Source organism: Cervus canadensis, chromosome 33, assembly GCF_019320065.1.
Source record: "Cervus canadensis isolate Bull #8, Minnesota chromosome 33, ASM1932006v1, whole genome shotgun sequence".
Taxonomy (NCBI): Eukaryota; Metazoa; Chordata; class Mammalia; order Artiodactyla; family Cervidae; genus Cervus; species Cervus canadensis.
Window position 1 is genome coordinate 29155859 of NC_057418.1, and position 22149 is coordinate 29178007.

The window sequence follows — 22149 nt, forward strand, 5'->3', positions numbered from 1 at the left end:
TGCTGAAATGTTAGGTTGGCCAGAAAGTTCGTTTGTGTTTTTCTAGAACATCTTTTCTGGAAAAACCCAAATGAAGTCTTTGGCCAGCCCGACATGTGCACGGGCAGGCACCCCACCTTTTCAGACAGCTTCAGAGGATTCACAGGTCCCCGAACCCAGCCCACATGTCTCATGTTATGTCATATTTGATGTCTGTACACCGTGCGTTCAGGATCCTAAAAACTGACGAGAATGAGGAAAATATGATAAGCTGATCCTGGTATTAGTTGCGTTTTTCTAAAGAATTCTGCACACTTGCAGAAAGGAATCGTTAGGGCAGATGTTCTTGAGCTCATACCTTTTAAGAATAGAAACCTTTTGATAGTTTACTTGCCATCAGGGATTCTAACTCTGAAATAAATCTGTAGTCTATGAAAGTAAGTAACTGTGGTCCTTCCTAATGTTCAGATTTTGCCCAGTGATGGAAAAGATCAGTTTGCTTGTGGAAATTCAGTGGCCGACCAAGCCTTCCTCGACTCCTTGTCAGCAAGTACAGCCCAAGCCAACGCATCAGCCACCAACAGTAACAACCAGGTAAATCGTACTCTGGCTTGACAGAACAGAGCACACGTGTGAAAGCTTGTGATGCGTCAAGCTCGTGCCATTCCCTGAAAGCACGAACAAAATAGCTGTTAGGTCTGTGTGTGGCACTCTTTTGCTGGGTTCTAACAAAGACCTTGCCTCTTAAGCCTGCTGCAGACTATTTTTATAGCATTGATTATTAGTGAGAAGGCAGGGTGTTCATTAAGAGTTGCTTATGAAAGTCTGGCAAAAAAAAAAAAAAGAAAGTCTGGCATGTTGAACACCGACCCCTTAAGCCGGGAATATCCTCGCAAGTGAGGGCAAGGAAGGAAAAGGGTCCTCTTTTGAGGCAAGGCGGTCAGTGTCAAAGCTCTGGCTGGAGCAGGACGTGACCTCTGTGACCTTGGCTCATGACTTGCACTTTCAGCGTGAGCCCCCTCCTCTTGCAGGTGCAGTGGAAGGTGGCCACAGATCCAGCAGTTGGTACTGTTGTCGTACTGTTTCTAGAAAACTTGGAAAAGTGGGATAATTTGAGAATAATGTACTGAAATTTTAATATTAATTTGAATGAATTTGACCAATTTGGTGACTGCCTGGTTCAGTTCAGTTCAGTCACTCAGTCGTGTCTGACTCTTTGCAACCCCATGGACTGCAGCACGCCATTCTTCCCTGTCCATCACCAACTCCCGGAGCTTACTCAAACTCCTGTCCATCGAGTTGGTACTGCCACCCAACTATCTCATCCTCTGTCATCCCCTTCTCCTCCTGCCTTCAATCTCTCCCAGCATCAGGGCCTTTTCTAATGATTCAGTTCTTCACATCAAGTGGCCAAAGTATTGGAGCTTGGATGGCAAGGAAATGAAACCAGTCAGTCCTGAAGGAAATCAACCCTGAATATTTTTTCAAAGGGCTGATGCTGAAGCTGAAGCTCCAGTACTTTGGCCTGGTTCAGTTATTGCTAAATGATTATCTGATTATTTCAGATGGATCTGAAAATGTTACTGCTTCCTACCTCTTTAGAAATGAATGAGCTTTAGGAGATATCTCTTGATATTTTTAACTGCATAAAAGGCTTTAAATAGTGTAAAGCCTAATAACCATCTCATTCACAGTTATCTGCTTATAGGGTATTTATATCTTAACCTTTTAAGAGAGTTTTTCAAAGTACTGTTGCTAAATGTTAATTGCAGATTTTATACATTTTAAAATAGCTTTTGTGGACATCCTGAACTACAAATTAGTCTGGCTCAGATATTTAAAATTCGGAGGTGAAGTTATCACCGTAGTTGAGCATTCTCATATATTTTGTTAATCTATAATACCTGAGAATGTTGGCCAGTTAAAGTTTACTCAAGATAAAATGTGAAGAAATAGTAGTCAAATCTTGTTGTTGTTTAGTTGCTAAATTGCATCCGACTCTTTTGTGACCCTATACACTGCAGCCTCCTCTGTCCATGGAATTCCCCAGGCAAGAATACTGGAGTGGGTTGCCATTTCCTTCTCCAGGGCATCGTCCCAACCCAGGGATCGAATTCACATCTCCTGTGTCTCCTACGTTGGCAGGCGGGTTCTTTACCACTGAGACACCAGGGAAGCCCAGTTAAACGTTACTTGACGTTTTACCAGGGATTCTTAGCCTGGGTGCTGTTACCATTTGGGGCCTGACACTTCCTCACTGTGACAACCAGCGGCGTCTCTGGCCTGTAGCATCACCCTCACCACAGTCACCAAAACTGGCTCCAAATGTTGCCAGGTGGGCAAAGTCAACCCAGCTGAGAGTCACTGAGTTATACTGAATTATACAAAAATACCAGTGAAACTATTAATAAGTAAAGGACAGCATTTCAATAAAGGGGAATTATATTGAGATGATCATAAAATAAGTGAAGGAAACAAAACATAGAGCTATTTATCATATTTTAATTCAGGGACCTGTCTCAACCATTAGCTGAGGATCGGCTAAAGAAGTTTAACTCATAAACACAAATTTAAAATCAATCTCAAATTTTGTTATATTATGAAGATTTCTCACTTCTTAAGTGTAGTATAAACTGGTCAGTGTAAGTCTAATTTTTTTCATCCAGGTTGGTTAGAAGAAAATATAACCAGCTTATAAAGGTTGGATTTTTCTAGTCCAATCTGACATTAAATCTAATCAGATCCTTTGAAAGCAAAGAAAAAATAAGCTGAAACCAGGAGTAACAAAATACAGAATGCATGACCGTAATTAATTAATTTGAGCATTTGGATTTACTTAAATAGGGTAAAAATATTTCAACAGCCATTTATGGTCTCAGTTATCTGGGATGTAAGGACAATTTAAATGGGCCAAGATTGTGGTGTGTTTTATAAATACTGTTGTTAATTGGTAGCTTTGGAAAACGTTGCTGTCAGGTTTTTCCATTACTTCATTTTTTGAATGTTGGTAAGAAAATACTATTTTTGTTCCAGGGATATGCCTCTTGGGCTTTTCTAGTGATGCTGGCGTTGCCTTCTCCCCCAGAGGACAGTTTGTTTGGAGGCAAGGGTGTCAGAGGAGGGCGTCCCTTGTGGCTCAGCTGGTAAAGAATCTGCCTGCTGTGCGTCAGAGGAAGGAGCCAGCCCTCTCCTCTGCCTGTGGGTCCGGCAGGCCGCCCCCTGCCCTCGGCTCAGTACACCACCCTCTTCCTAATCAGTGTCCTTTTAGTCTTTTCAGCACCACTTGTTTTGAATTTGGCTTTCTTCCCACACAGGCAGGTTAAAGCCACACAGCTGCTGCTGCTTATCCATCTTTCTGACTGTTGTATCTTTCTTTTAAATCATATTTTTAGAAAGATCTCTCTAAAAGGTAACATTCCACATGCAGATGTTCATAAATAACTTACTTTGAGCCTACTGTTTTTTAATTTATCTGAACCCTCCTTGACTTTTGAAGCTATACTGCCTTTCAGAGTAGTTAGTTCTCACGTTTATAACTTGGTATGTAAAATAGTGCTTCCTTTTGTTTTTCTTAAAACTCCTAATTTCAGGTTGTTGGGGCCCCTTCTGGTTCTAGCTTCTTACTGAGCAAGCAGAGGTAAGTGCAATGACTGGCGTAGTGGTGGATAATGTTCCGGCAGCAGCCCCACAACCCACTGTGACCTTTTTCTTTCTTGTCTAGAACATGAGGGAACTCCTTACCTGTAAAACACAGACTCACTGCCTGACTGTGGTATAGACTAGACTGTAAATGTCAAGGGAATTCAATGCATTATTCTTTAAATGTGTTGGAACAATTTAATTTGGACAATGATAGAGCTGTTTATTTTTTTTAAGTACTTGGGAAAAATATAGGCAACATTTTTTTTTTATAACCTTGTAATATAGAAGGTGTTTCTAAACACAACACAATTTATAGCAACCATAGAACTGGTACATTTAAATCAAAAAGTAATATTCACCTAGGAAAAGAATTTGTAACATGCCAGAGGTACCAGGTAATTCTGTTAATAGAGAACTCTCAAATCTACAGGGAAACGATGAACAGCTCAGAAAAAGAAACGGGCGAAGGGGGTAAACAGATTTTTTCATTGGAAAGAAGTACAAAGAGCCAGTCAACATAGAAAAATGCTCATTTTGAAATTCTTTTTATCAAATTAGCAGAGGATTAAAGTGTTTTAAGTGAGGAAAGGCTGGCCAGGGAGACTGCAGGACAGCTGCCCCGCGGGAAGCCAGGGATGCTGGTAGAAGAACGAGGGTAGCTTCAGATGTGCAGACGTGCCGTGGATGCTGCTGCTGCTGCTGAGGCGCTTCAGTCGTGTCCGACTCTGTGCGACCCCACAGACGGCAGCCCAGCAGGCTCCGCCATCCCTGGGACTCTCGAGGCAAGACCACTGGAGTGGGTTGCCATTTCCTTCAATGCGTGAAAGTGAAGTCGCTCAGTCGTGCCTGACGCTTTGCAACCCCATGGACTGCATGCAGCCTACCGTGCTCCTCCGTCCATGGGATTTTCCAGGCAAGAGGACTGGAGTGGGGTGCCATTGCCTTCTCTGATACAGACGTGGATGATCAGGCCTTTAAAAAGGCATATCCCTATGGGTAGTGTTACCTTTCTTGTATTTAAATATATACACAGGACGGGGGAGTTTGATGAAAATGGTAATGATGACTGCACAACATTGACAGTGTAATTAATGCCATGAAACTGTGTGCTTAAAAATGGTTACAGTGGGAACTCTTACATTACATTTCAGCACAATAAAAATTTTAAAAATAAAATAAATACATGCATACCACAGAATACATACATACACACACACACCACAGTTGCAAACTGTGTAGAAAACTTACTGAAGGATATTTAAGAAATGAATTAGATTCTTGTTTTCTTTTTCTAGTACAGATTTTAAGGTGGATGAGGACAGCTATTGCAATACCTTTAAAAAAGAATAGTTTTTAGTGGTTATTGGTGGTTTCATTATTAGTTAGTTATCTGGTATTTTACAGATTCAGGAGCACTTCCTATTAGTAGCTGTGCCTCCAGAATGTGTTAGCCTGCTAGTGAAAGTGAATCTCAGATATCATTACAAAACATGTGTTAATAGTTGTCCTCATGTTGTTTTTCACCCAGTTATTAGTGTTTAAATTATATAATTGATTAAAAAGATTCTCAGTATAGATCTTTTTAAAAACTTTTCAATCACTGCCTCTTTTCAGAACTTACTTTTGAGAAATTAATGAGACGTTTTTGTTTGTACTTTTTAAAGAACAATGGTGCTTAAACGCTAGTTGAAAGATGTATAAAGCTAGATGTTTTATATGAAAACTTTTGACTTGAGGGGTTTTAGTTTTATTTTATTTTTATTTATTATTTATTTTATTTACTTATTTATTTATTTTTATTCCCCTTATTTTAATAACCCCCTTTTGAGGGGTTTATTTTTCTATCCTTTTTAAATACTAGAAAGAGATGCATACTTGGAATAAACTACTTCTCCTTTTGTTAAAATTCTTGCTTTTTATCACACTGAATCCCAGTTCCCCGTGGATGTCTGTTCTTCTGTTCCCTGGTTTTCCATCCCATCCTTCCTCCGCTCCACGCAGGTTGGTGTGGTGGGAAGTCTGGTGTAAGGTTTGACATTAGAGCTGGGTTGACGATCTGGCTCCACTTCACAAGAGTCGAGGCTGCTTCCTGAACTGTCCGAGGACCAGGTCACTGGTGTAAGTGGTGTCGGAATCACGGGAGATGTTTAAGAAATACTCTCCTTTTTTCATCTCTTCCCTCTCCAGGGAACAGCCTCATTCCACTTATCCTTTTTTGTTCCAGCCATCTCCTACCCTCTCTAACTGGGCAGAGGATTCCCTTATAAATAGCCCCCAATCCTGAATTTTCTCTGTAGTTTACTCAACGTCCAGCTTCTTGTTGAGTATTTCTATCTGCCTGTCTCCCCTGTATCTCAAACTCTGCTTGAACAGAATCACTCTTTATTTCCCCACAAATCTAGTTTCTTCTCCTGACTTTCCCATTTCTGTTTCTCTGAAATGTTGTTTATTTCTATCCTCTCTTTTTCATTCCACTTTTAAAACTCTGAGTGCCTTTGCGAGCTGTAGTTAGGATAGGAGTGTCCTGCATCCTTCAGATGTGTGAGGCCAGGAACACGCTCGGTTTGATCCCAGACCTTTCCTGGATTTTATTCCCAGATCACATTCTTACTGTGTGACTCAGGGTGACTATCTTAGCTTCCGTGTGCCTCAGTTTCCTTCTGTGTAAAGACCTCATAGAATTGCTGGAAAGAGTAAATGGAAAAAAGTTCTAGAGTGTTTAGAACTATACATGGTACTTAGTAGGGGTTCAGTTATATTTAGCAGTTTGGATATTAAACAAGTCAAACCAGTCAGTCCTAAAGGAAACAACCCTGAATATTCATTGGAAGGACTGATGCTGAAGCTCCAATACTTTGGCCACCTGATGCGAAGAGCCAACTCATTGGAAAAGACGCCTGATTCTGGGAAGGATTGAGGGCAGGAGGAGAAGGGGATGACAGAGGATGAGATGGTTGGATGGCATCACTGACTTAATAGACATGAGTTTGAGCGAGCTCCAGGAGGTGGTGATGGACAGGGAAGCTTGGTGTGCTGCGGTCCATGGGGTCACAAAGAGTCAGACGTGACTTAGTGACTGAACAGTAAGCTATTGAAGCGTGGAGGGGGTAATTTCCAGTCAGTAGTACTGATGTGACTGGCTACAAATGGATTTAGAATGTTGTTGTGATCTAGCCTTATTTTTAAAAGAACGTGTAAATTTTTATATTTCTATAGATGGCTTTTTTAAATCAGTAGAGGTTCATCTGTAGAATTCAATGATGTCCTTTTAGCAAAAGATCTATAAAGAACAAAATGGGAAATTTTACAAGTTCTATCTGTATTTTTAGCTGAAATGATTAGGCTTTTTACATAAGACAGTTTTATACCTTCTGTGGGCTTTTTTGAGAAAGAGAATTAAACCTTTATCAGAAACTGATTGAAATATTCTTGGCTTATAAATGAATCACATTATTTGTTTACTATCCCCATTTCCTGACACAATTGGCACATGGTTATTAAACATCTGATGAACGAGAAATGTCAGATAAAGACATTATGCCTCAATCAGACAGGTGAGTTACAAAAAGCAAGCCAAAACACCATAACCTCGGCTTTCACAAACCCAGTTAATTTCTGTTCACTTCTGTTGTATGCCCCTGGACAAAGTCTTCCTCAGGAAGTTCCTTCCTTCCTTCCTTCTGTCCTTCCAAGCAGGAGACCGTACGTTAGGGTGTGGCAGTGTGAGCGGCCGTGACAACATGACCAGTAGGGTGTAGACGTGTGTGACCGAGGCACACACGAGAATTTCCTTGTGTGGTAAGGTGGACCTACGAATGCTTCCAAAACCTTTCCCCCAGGATGATAACACACAAGGTGGTGAGCTCCTGGTTACTGACCCTTCTTACCTGGTAGATTTGTCAAACCGAATGAGCCGTGTTGACCTGTACTGAACTTTGCGCATCCTCTGTGAGGAACCAGGTGGGCAGCAGGAGCTCTGCTCACTGGTCAGCGTCTGTTGAACCTTTCTGTATTCTTTGTACTCTTGTTCGCTAATTTGGTAGAAAGCCGGCAGAAAGCAACCATAATGAAATATAAGTTACCTTTTTCAATAATTCTCAGACCTCGGTTATGAGGTCTGACCTAGTTCAGGTGGACACAGAGGACGGGCATCCGTTGCCTGTTTCTCTGTCTTCTCCCCGCCTCTCGCAGCGCTGGCAGTCTCGTGATCTGGGCAGTGAAGAGCGCTCTTCCTAGACCATGTCTTGAACAGGAAAACCAGTTGAACCAGAACACCTGATTTCCTCTGAGTCCAGAAGAACATACTGGGAAACCAGTGAGTCAAGTCAGTCTTGCTGTGGTTTTCTAAACAGGCCCTTGCCCGGGTTCACCGACGCCTGTTGTTAGAAGTAAGAGTTTGATTCTTACTCCTCCTGGTGGCCCAAAAATGTCATCTAAGAAGCAAAGTACAGCTAAGTAGCAAAATATAACAAAACCAGAACCTGTTATTTTTGTGGCCAGCAGTTGCAGACTAGAGGGGGTTTTGTTTGTTTGTTTTTCTTTAAAAAGAAAGTTACTGTGGGAGGGGGGATCGGGATGGGGAATACGTGTAGCTCTATGGCTGATTCATATCAATGTATGACAAAACCCACTGAAAAAATAAATAAATAAATAAAAATAAATAAAAATATAAAAACACACACAAAAAAAAAAAAAAAGAAAAAAAGAAAGTTACTTAGGAAACAGTTTAATTCTTCCAATGTAAGCTTCTTAGGGTGGGGCGAGAGCAATGTTCAGTCTAGGGATATTTTTGCCTCTCTCTCTCTGGAGGCAAAAGCCTTTGCAGTTATGTAGCTGGTATCACACCCTGTGAATCCTGAACCCTGAGGTTTTCAGTGCTGGCTGGTGAGACCTGCCCTCCTGAAAGGTTGATACTTAACCCTCCATATGGTCGCGTCCTCGGATGTGTGTACTGGTCAGTACTCAGCCTAAGACCTGGATCCCGTCCCCACCCCTTCACCCCATCTCTGGGGCCTCTGTCTGCTCTCTCCTTTTCACTGCTCTGCCCCAGACTCCCAGCTGTGTCTCCTCAACTCACAGAGACCAGGGTCTTTGTGTGGATCCCCCATCCCTAACCTGAGGCCTGGAAAGTCTCTCTAGGTAGGTGTCAGGTTCCCTATTGCCTGTTGGCCAGTGATTTGAAGACAGTTTCATATGTAACGTCTCTCTTAGTTTTAAGTGGAAGGATAAACTGGATCCCAGTTACTCCATCATGATTGTCTTCTTTGTGTATTATTAGTTGATTTCCAAAACCAAATTTATTTACATTTACAAAATGGAAATCATACCACCACTTTCTTCAGAAGAAAGTTATACCTGGAAAGTGTGTTCTCGAACACTATATAAATGTTAATAGTCATGACTTCCCTACGAGATAGTTGTGGAGCTGGGATTCGAAGCCTGGAAGTTGGTCTCCAGGGTTGTCCTCCTCATAGCAATGCTGACTTGGCCACTGCCTAGCTCCGGGGAGCGTATCGGTTATCTCTTCTCAAGTCTACTCTGCACACCAAGGCGGTCAGCGGCCTGGCGGGTTGTTCTATGCTCTTAGCCAGTCCTGGCTTGGTTCTTTGTGGCTCTCAGGTTCCAGGAAGCTTTGCTCATCTCACATGTCTGGTGACTGTGAAAGCACTAGTTCAATATCCTGACATTTTTTTAAGCTTGGCATTGTTTTTCCTCTGGAGTTCTTTTTCTGTGAGTGTATGACTTGCATGATATTTGTTCCGTTCCTTCTTTGCTGCTTATAATTACTTTCAGTACTTCAGTGATACTGTGTTGTGACAACAACAGTCTTTAGAATATATATTAATGCACGGAGGATAACCCACTACTCTACAGTAGGGGCTTTGGTTTCTGCATGTAATGTTTGTGCATGAGTGGCATGCTGGAATTTTCTGCTGAACTTAGCCCTGCTATGCATTTGCTGTTTTTAGCTTCGGTATACTCTTTTTTTCCCCCACCCTTCATTTACGGAGTACCTTTTTTTATTTTAAGGTGGATATTTTGGCTCAGATTGGTTGTCTTGAAAGTCTCAGCCAATCACCACCTTCTTCATCTTCTCCTTCTCCTTCTCCTTCCATAAATAAGGTAAAATTCAATTTGAAACCCTTAGAACAAATCCTTTTTCCCCAAGCAAGGTTTTCTGGTTAAGTATCTAACTAAATACAGGTTTTCTTGGGAACATGGCAGCATAGAAAGTGGGACATATAGGAACTGAAAGGGTGATTGAGATTTATGCCTTGGAGACCTTTCAGCTAAGACTTACAATGAGACTTATTGATGAATTTATTCCACGGACAGTGAGGTCTAATGAAGGATTTTTAACCACAGAGTTGACAGTCTGGATGGCTTTGATGCTGTAAGGGGGGGCGGCCCGGAAGAGAATGATGACTCAGTAGAAAGGAGAGAGAAGGAAGGGCTGGGAGCAAGGGAAAGGAGAGGCCCCTCGAGAGCTTAGCGGAGGAGCAGAATGCATTATCGTGCCGCCAGATGTCTGCAGGTGAGGGACGGAAGGGGTTCTTGGAATTGAGAGCAAAGAAGTCAGAGGCCAAAGGATCATTAAACCGCTTGTTCTATAGCCCAGTTCATTGCAGCTGGGGTGAGGCTTTGAAGAAAAGCAAGATCTCAGCATTCAGTGCACAGAAAATGTGCCAGGAACCCCAAGAATCAAAAGTTGCTTTGGAACTTTATGGCAAAACATTTCTGTCTTCTTTCTCCTTCTTATATGTATCTGAAGGAAACAAATCTTTGGCTAGAATAGAAAGTATTTTAAGTGCCTATAATCACCTATTTAATTAAAAGTTTCTCTATTAATATGATCTGGAATTGATTTGAAAATATAATTCATGGTCTTTTCCTCTAAAGTGTAAACTAATGGGGATTTACTCAAAGATTACCAGTCATCAGGCTTTTCTTTATGTTCTAAATGAGCCCCCATGTAGTAAGATGACCTCTGCTGAATTTGTGCTATGTGCTAGATACTCTGTGAGATGTTTTATATGCCTTATGTCATTTAATCCTTACAAAAGTCCTGTGAGGAAGTTAATGCTGTTATACCCATTCAGTAAGTATGGAAACTAAGAGAGATGGAGTAAATGGCCAAGTTCATACAGCTAGGAAGTGGTAAAGCTGGGTCAAACCCAGATAGACAGCTCTAGAGCTTAAATGCTTAACCACTGCACCCACCAAAAGTTTACTTGAGTCAAATCGCTACAGTTTCATAAAGGGATGTAACATTCAACCTGTGGGCTGTTTACTTGAGTCAGATTGCTACAGTTTCATAAAGTAAAGTGAAAGTGGCTCAGTCCTGTCCGGCTGTTTGTGACCCCTTGGACTGTACAGTCCATGAAATTCTCCAGGCCAGAATACTAGAGTGGGTAGCCTTTCCCTTCTCCAGGGGTCTTTCCAACCCAGGGATCGAACCCTGGTCTCCTGCACAGTTTCATAAAGGGATTTAAAATTCACCCAGTGGGCCAGTGTTCTCGTCCTTGCCCCCCCTTTACATGTCTTTATGAGATGCACAGCTTTCCTGCAGGCTCGGCACACAGGTGGAGAGCAGAGCGTGAGCAAAGGGAAGGATGTGGGAAAGTCTGGGAAACTGCAGGTTGACGCATAGAGTGAGGATCAGTGGCGACTAGTGAGGATGGGGAAGTCGTGGACGGAAAAGGTAGGATTTTGATCAACAGACTGAGGAGCTTAGAATCCATCCTGTGGTCGGTGAGGTCTAGTGAAAGGTCTTGAAATAATGCACTTGAGTTGGTGGGGGGGGTGGGTGTTACCATGAAGGGAGGGAAAAGAAAAGGACGAAGCCCTCGCTGGGCAGAAAGAGGAAGGAAAGCTAGCAGGAAGCAGAGGAGAGGCTTGGATGGTCGTGTGACCTGATGCCTGCAGTCAAGGGACAGGAGTGTTATTGGGAGTGGAGAGCAGAGGAGCCAGAGGCCAAATTACAGGGAGGGCAGGTCCCGGGGGAAGCAGACCCCGGCAGGCTTGTGAGCTGGTTGTTTGTTCCTGCTGTTAGAGGAGGGGCCCCAAGGACAGTAAAGGTCCCCGAGAGACCGAGTGAGTGATGAGTCAGTGATAGAACCTGGGGAGACTTCTAGTCGGTTGGGTTTGAAAGATTTATCAGCAGAAGTCAAGTTGAAACTAGAAGGACTATTCCCTGGGGTTGGGGGCAGGGACAAAAGCAAACAGTGATTTACCAACAAGTATTTCATCACCTAGGTAGAGAGCTAAGATCCTGCACATGACCCAGTTGTAATGCAGTGATTATAAACAATTTATTAATGAAGTAGTTTTTCAAAGAGTATCATGTTATGTGTTTCAGTTTTTTTAGGGTACTAGCTGTGAATTTCGTGTCCCATTTGATCCTCGTGTTGATAGAGTGCCTTTCTCTGACGGTTTGCCAACAGTCTTACTCTGCAGCGGGACTGGACTTCCACTCTTCTGTTCTAGTTTGTAACTCCTCTGTTCCTCTTCCTCATAGTTTATAGATGCCAGACGAGTATCTGTACCTACTGTCAGGTTACCATCCAGAATTTGCATACCTTTTGAAGTTTTTATTGTAAAACAAAACCTCCAGGTTTAGAGTCTGGAGAGCACAGGGTATCTGTTTCCCCGCCCCCCAGAAAGCTGTGGAGGAAGGGTTTATCCTAACTGAGGGGTGACTGGCCTGCTCTCAGCACGACAGCCTTCTTTTCTAGTCTCCACTAGAGTGGCTTGAGAGGAGCTCCTTGTCAGCCGTGTGTTTGAGAAATTGACAGTCATACAAATGAAATGTCTTTCTGCTATTAATATTTGACGTTGAGCAAAATCATTAGTAATGTCGTCTTTTTTTCTTGAAGTTAGAAGAGATATTAGAATGCAATCACATTTCCTCTTGTAAAATGTGTCCTCTGTTGTTGACGCTTCTGGTAGGTGGCTGGCAGTTATCCCCCCATATGTCAATTGGTGAAGAGCAAGAAAAAACCCAATCACGGAGGCATTCTAAAACATTAGAGAGGCATATGAGGCCATTTGGGTAATTTTCTTGCAAACCTTTGCCTCTGTCTTTAATGTCAGGTTTGTTTCATTTTGTTTTGTTTATGTGAGAAGGAAGACTTTGCTATTCCATGTCCTTGAATTAATAGATTTCAGTGTTGAAAAAAAATTTTTAAGGCACTATTTGTTTTCCCTAAATTTATCTACAAATTTAAAGTTCAATGAAATCAGATTTTTTAAGCTTGACATGTTGTTGTTTAGTCACTAAGTTGTGTCCGACTTTTTTGCGACCCCACAAACTTGTAGCCTGCCAGGTTCCTCTGTCCATGGGATTCTCCAGGCAAGGGTACTGGAGTGGGTTGCCACTTCATTCTCCAGGGGATCTTCCTGACCCAGGGATCAAACCTGCATCTCCTGCATTGTTGGGTGGATTCTTTACCACTGACATACTAATCCTAAAACTGAAGGTTGTTTTAGTTTTAAAAACAGAAAGCTGATGCTGCAGTTCACTGTAAAAATAATAAAAGATGTTATGGTAAAGTACAAAGTTTACCATATGGTATTTTTTCTAGTGGGCTCCAAAGTAGTTTGGTACTAGAGGAATAGACTATTAGGAAAGAGATCCAGAAATAGTCCCAAGTCCAGGGTATGGTAAAGGCGAATTTCAAATCAGTGAAGGGAGAATGGATTATTCACTAAATGATGTTAGGGCAACAGACCGACTACAGGAAAAAATTAAGCTGGATTCCTATATTATTTCTTATACTGAAGTCAATTCCATGCAGGTTGAAGATTTAAAATTTAAAAATCTAGGATGGAAAAAAAAAATCTAGGATGAACCTAGAGCCCATTATACAGAGTGAAATAAGTCAGAAAGAGAAAAATGTCGTATATTAATGCATATGCATGGACTCTAGGAAAATGGTACTGATGCCAATTTGCAGAGCAGCAGTGGAGACACAGACACAGAGAACAGACTTGTGGGCTTAATGGGGGAAGAGGGGTGGGAAGGAAGCAGAGAGGAGCATGGAAACTACCATATGTAAAATAGATCGCCAGTGGGAATTTGCCATGTGACTCAGAGCTCAAACTGGGGCTCTGGGACAACCTAGAGAGGTGGGAAAAGAGGTGGGAAGAGGTTCAAGAGGGAGGGGACATATTTATACCTGTGGCTGACTGATGTTGATGTATGGCAGAAGCCAACAGTGTTGTAAAGCAGTTATCCTTCAATTATAAGTAAATAAATTTTTTTAAAAATTAAGAAAACAAAAAACTGTGGTTGCCTCCGGTTACTCCTACTGCAGTATTCCTTGAAATAGGGAGCCATGTGTTGCCTGTTTGAAAATTTTGTTTATAACATTAATAATCTATAAAATTATGCAAAAGAATAATGGGAGAACATATTTTAAAAATAACTTGGCATGATAGCCCCATTTTATGCAAGATGCCACCCCTTGGCATGTAGTAGGAGTGTAGGAATGTAACCATACGATCTCTTTCTAAAGCAGTTTGACAAAATCTTATCAATTTTATTAATAAATGCACACTTTCATTAGCCCAGTAATTTTTCTTCTGGAAGTTTCACATAGATCTGTTGGACATGTAAGGAAAGATGTATAAGGATGTACACTGCAGCGTTATTAACAGTATCAAAACAAACTGCAAACAAGTTAAGTGAGCATCAGCAAATGCTGTTTAGATGATGGGAAGCAAATACAAAGGAATTCTATGGAGTCGCGTAGAAGAATGTCATCATCCACGTGCTGATGTATTAATACCTAGGAGAATGTTTCAGGCTACTGAATGGAAAAACAAAAGAGAAGTGCAGAGCAGAAAGTGTAATTGGGGCTCACTTAGAACATGTTTAAAGAATCTCTCTGCATGGCAAGTGTGAGTAAGTATGTACAAAGGACTTTGTTAGGAGTCGTCGTCTCTGAGAGAATGATTGGCATCTTAAGGTGGTAGGAATGCTTTTATATTTCATATCCTTTTATTCTTTTGATTTTTTAAATTTTAACTGAGAACATAATACCTTTTGAAATAAAAATTAAAACAGTTAAAAATACAACTGATTACTATCAAGCAATTAAGGTCGATAAAGCATATTATTAGCATATATAATCTCAAAAACACAATATTAAGTGGGAAAAAAAAGCTTGCAAAGAGATACAGACAACACAGTGTTGTTCAGGTCAGCTTTGAAAATAGAAAGTAGTTGTTATTTATGAATATGTCACATATTCTGTTACACAGTGGGAGTGTCAGAACACGCATGAGAACGAGAGCAGGTTCAGAAAAGCCCTTGCTTGGGGGAAGGGGGAAAAAGAGAGCTTCTCTGCTAACAGTTGTCAAGTTCCTCAGCAAACACGGCAAATTGCTAGCAGTAAAATTCGATTGATGCTGCTTTTTGTGCTTGCCTACATGTTTCTAAAATTTTATTTTTTTAATTACTTTACATTTCTATCAGTTTTTTTCAGCACTCCTATTCAATTGCTTCCTACTGAATTGAGTAGTGCTTTCTAGAAGTCACAAATACCCTCTCCTTTTTTTACCCCTAACAACAGGTCAGCAGTGGCAGTGACCCCTGGTCAGCCTGGAATGCTTCCAAACCTACAAACTGGGAAAGCTCGGACAGCTGGGGAGCCAAGCCGGAGGGGGCCGCAGCCCAGAGAAGCACTGCCAACAATTGGGACTCGGCCTTCGGTCATCCCCAGGCCTACCAAGGACCAGGTGAGGGAGGGGCCGCCCTTAGAGGGCATCCGAGTCGAAGCGGGTTTAATCACAGGAAGTGTGGTCTCGCTCACTAATGGCAAACTTCGAGTTCTGAATCTGAATGAGGAACGTTTTCATCATACTCTTTAGTCCACTCTCGGTTCCCTGTCCAGGAGAACCTTGTCACACATGCAAACGCTTGCAGGGACCAGGTTCATAAAGTGAGACAACAGAGCAAGCCTGGGGCTGCAGAGGACAGAAGTGGGCAGCGGGTTGATGCCGCCACAGGAGGGCTGAGCTGGTGCTCCTGGACCACCACAGCTCCAGAGAGGCTGGAAATCTCCATCTTTATGTCGTCTCCCCACTTTAAAATCCTCACTACTAACACACATTTGTTTTTAAATCTTGGGCCAAAAAAAATGTGCACATGGATTGACTGTGGTTTATCACCTGCTGGTTTATGACCTCTGACGTAGCTGTTCTATCATTTCCTGAACTACCTGTTTGACTCCCGGGTGCTTAGTGGAAACACTGAAGCAAAGGAAGACTTTCTAAAAGGAGAAATAGTTCAGGAATTAAGAAAGGTTATTTATGTCTGTTCTGAAATTAAGAGACCCGCCCATGATTTTTTAATGACCCCTGTCTGAGCGCATTGTGCCCAGAACTGAGTGTGCTGAATGGAGGGACGTGGGTCAGGAGCCTGGAAGGGCGCAGGTGCTGCTTCCTGGCTCCCACTCGTGGGGCCGGCACTGGGCTGCCGGAGTCGGGGGCTGGGTCCAGACCAGACTGCTGACATCACTTCTGCAGTGACTTGGCGTCGCTCCAGGAATCCTGGCCTAGATCCTTCTGATACTTTCTAGTCTTCTCTTTTTCCTTTTGACATTTGTCTCTGGGCTTCTCATGGTAGCACACTCAGGGAGGAGATCCCAGGGCACTTTGCTGCCTGATGCTAAGGGGACACCTCAGGCCTCCAGAGGTGGGAGACGGAGGCACAGAACAGCAGCGGAGGGCGGGCGGGAAGAAAGCTGGCAGCACCCCGTCTGACAGGGAGAGGACTGTTGGAATGGGGGGCTGCCAGCGCTGGTTTAGTCGCTCCTTGTCCCTTGTTTCTTTCTCTTTCTCCTCCATCCCCTTGTCCTTCTCTGGCCTACATTATTATTCAGTTCACTTCAGTTCAGTTCAGTTCAGTTCAGTTCAGTGGCTCAGTCGTGTCCAACTCTTTGCGACCCCATGAATCGCAGCACACCAGGCCTCCCTGTCCGTCACCAACTCCCGGAGTTTACTCAAATTCATGCCCATCGAGTCGGTGATGCCATCCAGCCATCTCATCCTCTGTCATCCCCTTCTCCTCCTGCCCCCAATCCCTCCCAGCATCAGGGTCTTTTCCAATGAGTCAACTCTTCGCATGAGGTGGCCAAAGTACTGGAGTTTCAGCCTCAGCATCAGTCTTTCCAGTGAATACCCAGGACTGATCTCCTTTAGGATGGACTGGTTGGATCTCCTTGCAGTCCATTATTATTAGTGTTACACAATTCCTTTTCAAAGATCTGTCACCCTTTTGTCCTCCCCCATCTCTTGGCTTAAAGGGTATTTGACCTGTTTATTTGCAAATTTCTAAAGCTAGATTTATCAATGTATAGGTGGCCCAGTGGTAAAGAATCCACCTGCCAATGCAGGAAATACAGGAAACATGGATTAGATACCTGGGTTGGGAAGATTCCCTGGAGAAGGGAAGGGCTACCCACTCCAGTATTCTTGCCTGGAGGATCCCATGGACAGAGGAGCTTGGTGGGCTACAGTCCATGGGGTTGCAGAGAGCCAGACACAACTGAGCGCAGGACAGCAGAGCCAGCCTCTGGAAGATCTTCCCTGCACACCACTGAGGTTTTGCTTGGCATCTTTTGGCCGCACCACGTGGCAAGTGGGATCTTCATTCCCTGACCAGGGATTGAACCCAAGCCCCCTGCATGGAATCTTAACCACTGGACCACCAGTGAAGGCCCTCCAGAGTGTTTTTATCGTTGACATTTATCTGAAGTTACTTGGACCAACAGCCCTCTTTGTTTCTAACCTGTCTTTTGTGCTGAAAGGCAGAATCGTCAAGACTCACAACTGTAACTCACAAGCGTAACAACAGAGCCTGTACTCTTTGCATCTTTATTGTAATCCTGACCGTGTACCCTTTTTTTCTTTAAAAAATTGGTTCACCCAGTTGGTAGCTGTTAGCAGATAATTAAGTCACCCCGTCTTTATTTGGTCTCTCTTCACTGACAATCTTCTGTTCTCACCCCCAGCAACTGGTGATGACGACGACTGGGATGAAGACTGGGATGAGCCCAAGTCATCTCCCTACTTCAAAGATTCAGAGTCTGCAGAAGCAGGAGGTGCTCAGCGAGGAAACAGCCGGGCCAGCAGCTCTTCCATGAAGCTGCCACTTAACAAGTAGGTGTAAGAGCTGGGGGAACGAGGGCTGTCGTATGAGAGACTGTGATGAGACAAAGAGGCTGTTTCTCTTTCCAGTGATCATGAACTTTGGGGCATGATTTAATCGTGTCTATTTTTTATTTGGCTCTTAGCTTGGAAACTTTTTTTTTTTTTTTTCATTTTAAAGTGATATATATGTTCCATTTAATGATCTGCCAAAGACACTTTTTTACCTTTATCAACTCATGACATATTGTTTCATTGCTGATGTCACAGGAAAGCTAAAAATAATAATGATGACTTTCTTTTGAACGTTTTACCGTGTGTTGATCTTTTACCATGACCAGGCTTTGTGCGGAGCAGCTTGTGTGTTTTCTTTCATGGTGCTCTCAGTTCCCTTTGTGGTACATGTGATCTCTTTTACTCTCGGAGAAACTGAACCCCAGAGAGGTTAAGTAACTGCCCGCGTTCACAAGGTGGGAAGTGATCTAGTTGGGATTTCAGTCCAGCCCCTCAGCCGCCTGAGCACACCCTCAGCGACTGTGCCTAATGTGTGTAACACTTTGTTTTCACTTAGATTATCCTTGTTTTTTTTTTTTTTTTTTTTAAGTGTTTTGAGCAGTACTTGTAGAAACACTGCTTAGCAGGAAAGCTTGGGGGAAAAGATGAACATGGACACAGAATGAAGGAAACGATACGGCCCCTGTGAGCATCACATTGGCCTTTAGCTTGGTTTAGGAATGAAATCAGATGTAATACAGCTGGTGTTTGTAGAAATAAGATTTCTTTTCCTATTTTAGGTGTTTTGCTTTCTGAGCATTTTTACCCCCTGTTTGTTTAAAAAAAAAAATTCTGAAACTCAATCTTGTCTTCTTTAGAAGTTGCGCTTTGGGTGGGTATACATTGATTCCACCTTTTCTTCCATTTTAGAACTTTGCTTTCGGTGTAGATATAATTTCTGGAAATAGCCAAGTTTATCATGTTTGAGGTCTCTTAAGAAGACAGGTTCCGAAGACAATTTCCAAAGAAAATGGCACAAGTACTTATGAACAGTGGGAGTGTCTTTGGGGTAATTGGGCCTCCCGAGGGAGAATGTGGAAAAGCAGCTTTAATTTGGGTGTAAAATGCTAGCGTGTGGCCTTCGCCCCATGGAGTCATCTCAAATTGTTATGCTCAGTACTTTCTTTCTACCTCTGTACCTGGGGGGCATTTTCTAGTCTGCCCTTTGGTCTTCATGTGGTGATAGAGTGTCTCAGATCAAGCAAGTCGAGTACCCGTAAATATCACACCTTCTGGAGTCAAACTGTCCTCTTACCAGATAAAGCTTAATTAAATGACTAATTGGCTGTTGAACAATCTGATTACTTCAGGTTTCATTTACCTTAGTTTCCTAGTTCCAGTACATCTGAAAGACAGAACAAGTTCAAACTGTTGTATTAAGTAAATGTGGATGAGAGCTATAGAATTTTTACAAGGAAAAGGATAAGACTCACGAGCATTTGTCCTCATGATTAGATTTCCTGGATTTGCAAAACCTGGGATGGAACAGTATTTGTTGGCCAAGCAACTGGCAAAACCCAAAGAGAAAATTCCTATCATTGTAAGTTTGTTTATTTTTAATTTTTTGCTTTGTTTCTAATTAAGCTCTTGTACAGTATCTTAAAGAAGGTTATTAGTCATTTAGAAAGTATTCTTAAACACATTTAATGCTCCAAGTAAGTAACTGACAGTATATTAAGAGTATAAAAAATAGCATAAATTAATGCCCATTATTGTCTAGGCATTCTTTATTTTTACCTTTTCAGACTACCAGTAATTGAACAAATGCCCATAGTATATATGTGTTTTTTATAATATTTTATTTTTCTGAAGTGTCTTGAAGTTACCTTTTACATGCTGTTTTTCTACTAGCCAAACATATTTAGCTAATAAACGCAATTCAAATATTTAGGTTTCTACCTTGGCAGAGTACATGCATGTTATCAGAATAAGTTCCCTTTTCCTCTGTGTTGGTAATAGTTTTCTTTCACTAAATCAGTCGTCCAGTTCATGGTAAGGAGCTAGCAAATGAAAGCTGGCAGTTAGTGACACCGTTCAGAATATCCATCTTTGAACGGCTTGCTCATAGGATGACACGGCTCCATGGTTTCACCCAAATGTTAACTGTGGATAGATTTTCTAAGTGTTACCTAGCTGTATGTTTCCAGATAAAATTTTAGAAAAGAACTGTAGCTATCTTCTGACCCTGATGATTTAGTCATGTAGCTGTAAGTTGGGAGTAGGGTAGGAGGGCAAGGCGCCTTGAGTTTAATCACCATGGAGTCAAATAAGGAAGAAATATCCAGTCTTATTCTATAATTTTTGGGTCTTAGGAAATTCAATAATAATGCAAGAATGACACTGTATTTTTTATATTACTTGTTCCTACTTCTTTGGAATGCTTGAAATTCTGGAAAACTCTAGAGAGAAGGGCTGTGACTAGAGCTCTTTTATCCTTCTTCCCTGAAAGCAAACTTGGGGTGATTATCTTTTGAATAGTTAGGTTAAAGATTTTTTTTTCTTCAGACGTTTTTGTAAATACTGAACGTGTATCCTGTTTTTTTCATTAAATTTAAAACTCCGCAGAATCAGGAGCCCATGGCCACCCTGCCCCTCCTAAGCATGAGACTTTGTCGTAAGCATGAGAGTGTTGGAACAGAGCTCCAGGACCCCTGCATTTGAGTTGTCCCACGCATTTTAGGCAGGCCTGCCTGTGTGGGTTTCTTGTGTGGAAAAGGAAGTGAGGAAAGCCATAGAGGCCTCAAAAACCAAGAAAAAGCAGAGACCTGGTCCTTTGGGTTTAAGGTGCAGCATCCCGACCCACTGGTAAAATATGACCTCATGGATGTTGGGCCCTGGTTGGTCAGAGTCTCCTCTCTCGGGCCCCATCACTGAGGGAAGTTCCCCAAGGCTCCTCTCAGAGGTTCCTGCCCTGTGGCTTCAGGAGGGTTTTCTAGATCTGAGTCCCTCTTGGAGAATCATAATATCAATCACTTGTTGTCAGAGACCTTTAGTCCCTCATTAAAGCTCTATAGGCTCCAGTCACCATCCTGACCTAGTAGCCTCTGAACTTTTCATACCTCACCTCACTTTTTCCTCCTTTCACCTTGAAAAACAATTAGGGCATACAGAAGATGAGAATAAGTGTTGAGGAAGTTTGATGGCAGTTTGACATTGCTGAGACAGCCAAGTGCATCATTTTATATTTCACAGAACTATTAGTCTGCAGTAGATTTGAAACTTTTAAAAGCTAGCCCTTCATTACATTTAACTGGGACAGCTGGGCTGGAGAGAGATTGTGTCCCGCCCAGCATCCTCTCGAGGAAAGGCAGCTCGGCCCCTCTCCATGGCCTGAGATGCCCACACGGGAGCAGAAGGGCCTCTCGATTAAGTGTGTTCTTCAAATAGAACCTTAGTGAGAACAGAGAGCATTTATGTAAACGACTTCTCAAAGAAGAGCAAGAATGACTCTCCTAAGGACTTCTAGTCCTAGAAAGAATCATTTGGTTGATTTATATCAATTGTGTTAACTGATTTTCCATGTAACAAAATTGCCTCTCCCTGCGATGTGTAGGTTGGAGATTATGGCCCGATGTGGGTTTACCCTACCTCTACGTTTGACTGTGTGGTAGCAGACCCCAGGAAAGGCTCCAAAATGTACGGTCTGAAGAGCTACATTGAGTATCAGTTAACCCCTACCGTAAGTATTCAGGTTATCAAAACAGAACCGTGCTTACATCGCTAGGAACGGCTTGCTTTTTTCTTCATTTTCTGTAGTTGATACTGGTAACTTTTTTTCTCTTTCCTTCTCTTGTAGAACACTAATCGATCAGTAAACCACAGGTATAAACACTTTGACTGGTTATATGAGCGTCTACTGGTTAAGTTTGGGTCAGCCATTCCAATCCCTTCTCTTCCAGACAAGCAAGTCACAGGTGAGTATGTTTGTGACAGAACTCAAAACAAGTGAAAAGACTCCAGTTAGAGTATTCTAACGCAAATCAGAAATGGCACTTTCCATCCTCTAGTGGAATAAGATGTGGGAGTCTGGAAACAGCAGCTAACTGCAGCCATAAATACACACACACACACACATAGTTAACACACATACACACACATATATAGTTCACATGTTTGGAAGTTACCTAACACCTAACAAAAAGGTTTCATAAAATTTTCTGTCCCAGTTCCTATGTATATATATGTCTTGGGTTCTGACAAAGTCACTGTGTCTTTACTGCTAACCCTTTCCCATGAAAGAAATATAAGCCTTTTTTGTGTGTGAAAAATGATACCTGGGAAAAACAGGAATGATTCTGATAGTCTAAGGGAGAAATTGAA

At 42.2% G+C, this 22149-nt stretch overlaps 1 protein-coding gene across 3 annotated transcripts in view; it reads left to right on the top strand.

Annotated features, from left to right (window-relative positions):
- The window catches only part of SNX9 (sorting nexin 9), an 87230-nt gene that overhangs the window by 40495 nt on the left and 24586 nt on the right, over positions 1-22149 (top strand). For 2 of the 3 annotated variants that reach the window (XM_043456879.1, XM_043456881.1), the window contains exons 4-10: positions 448-573; positions 9652-9744; positions 15198-15363; positions 17640-17787; positions 19285-19369; positions 21383-21508; positions 21626-21743. In XM_043456879.1, coding sequence (XP_043312814.1) covers positions 448-573; positions 9652-9744; positions 15198-15363; positions 17640-17787; positions 19285-19369; positions 21383-21508; positions 21626-21743 — 862 coding nt within the window. The remainder of the gene's footprint in view (positions 1-447; positions 574-9651; positions 9745-15197; positions 15364-17639; positions 17788-19284; positions 19370-21382; positions 21509-21625; positions 21744-22149) is intronic. The other variant, XM_043456880.1, reaches the window with a different exon arrangement.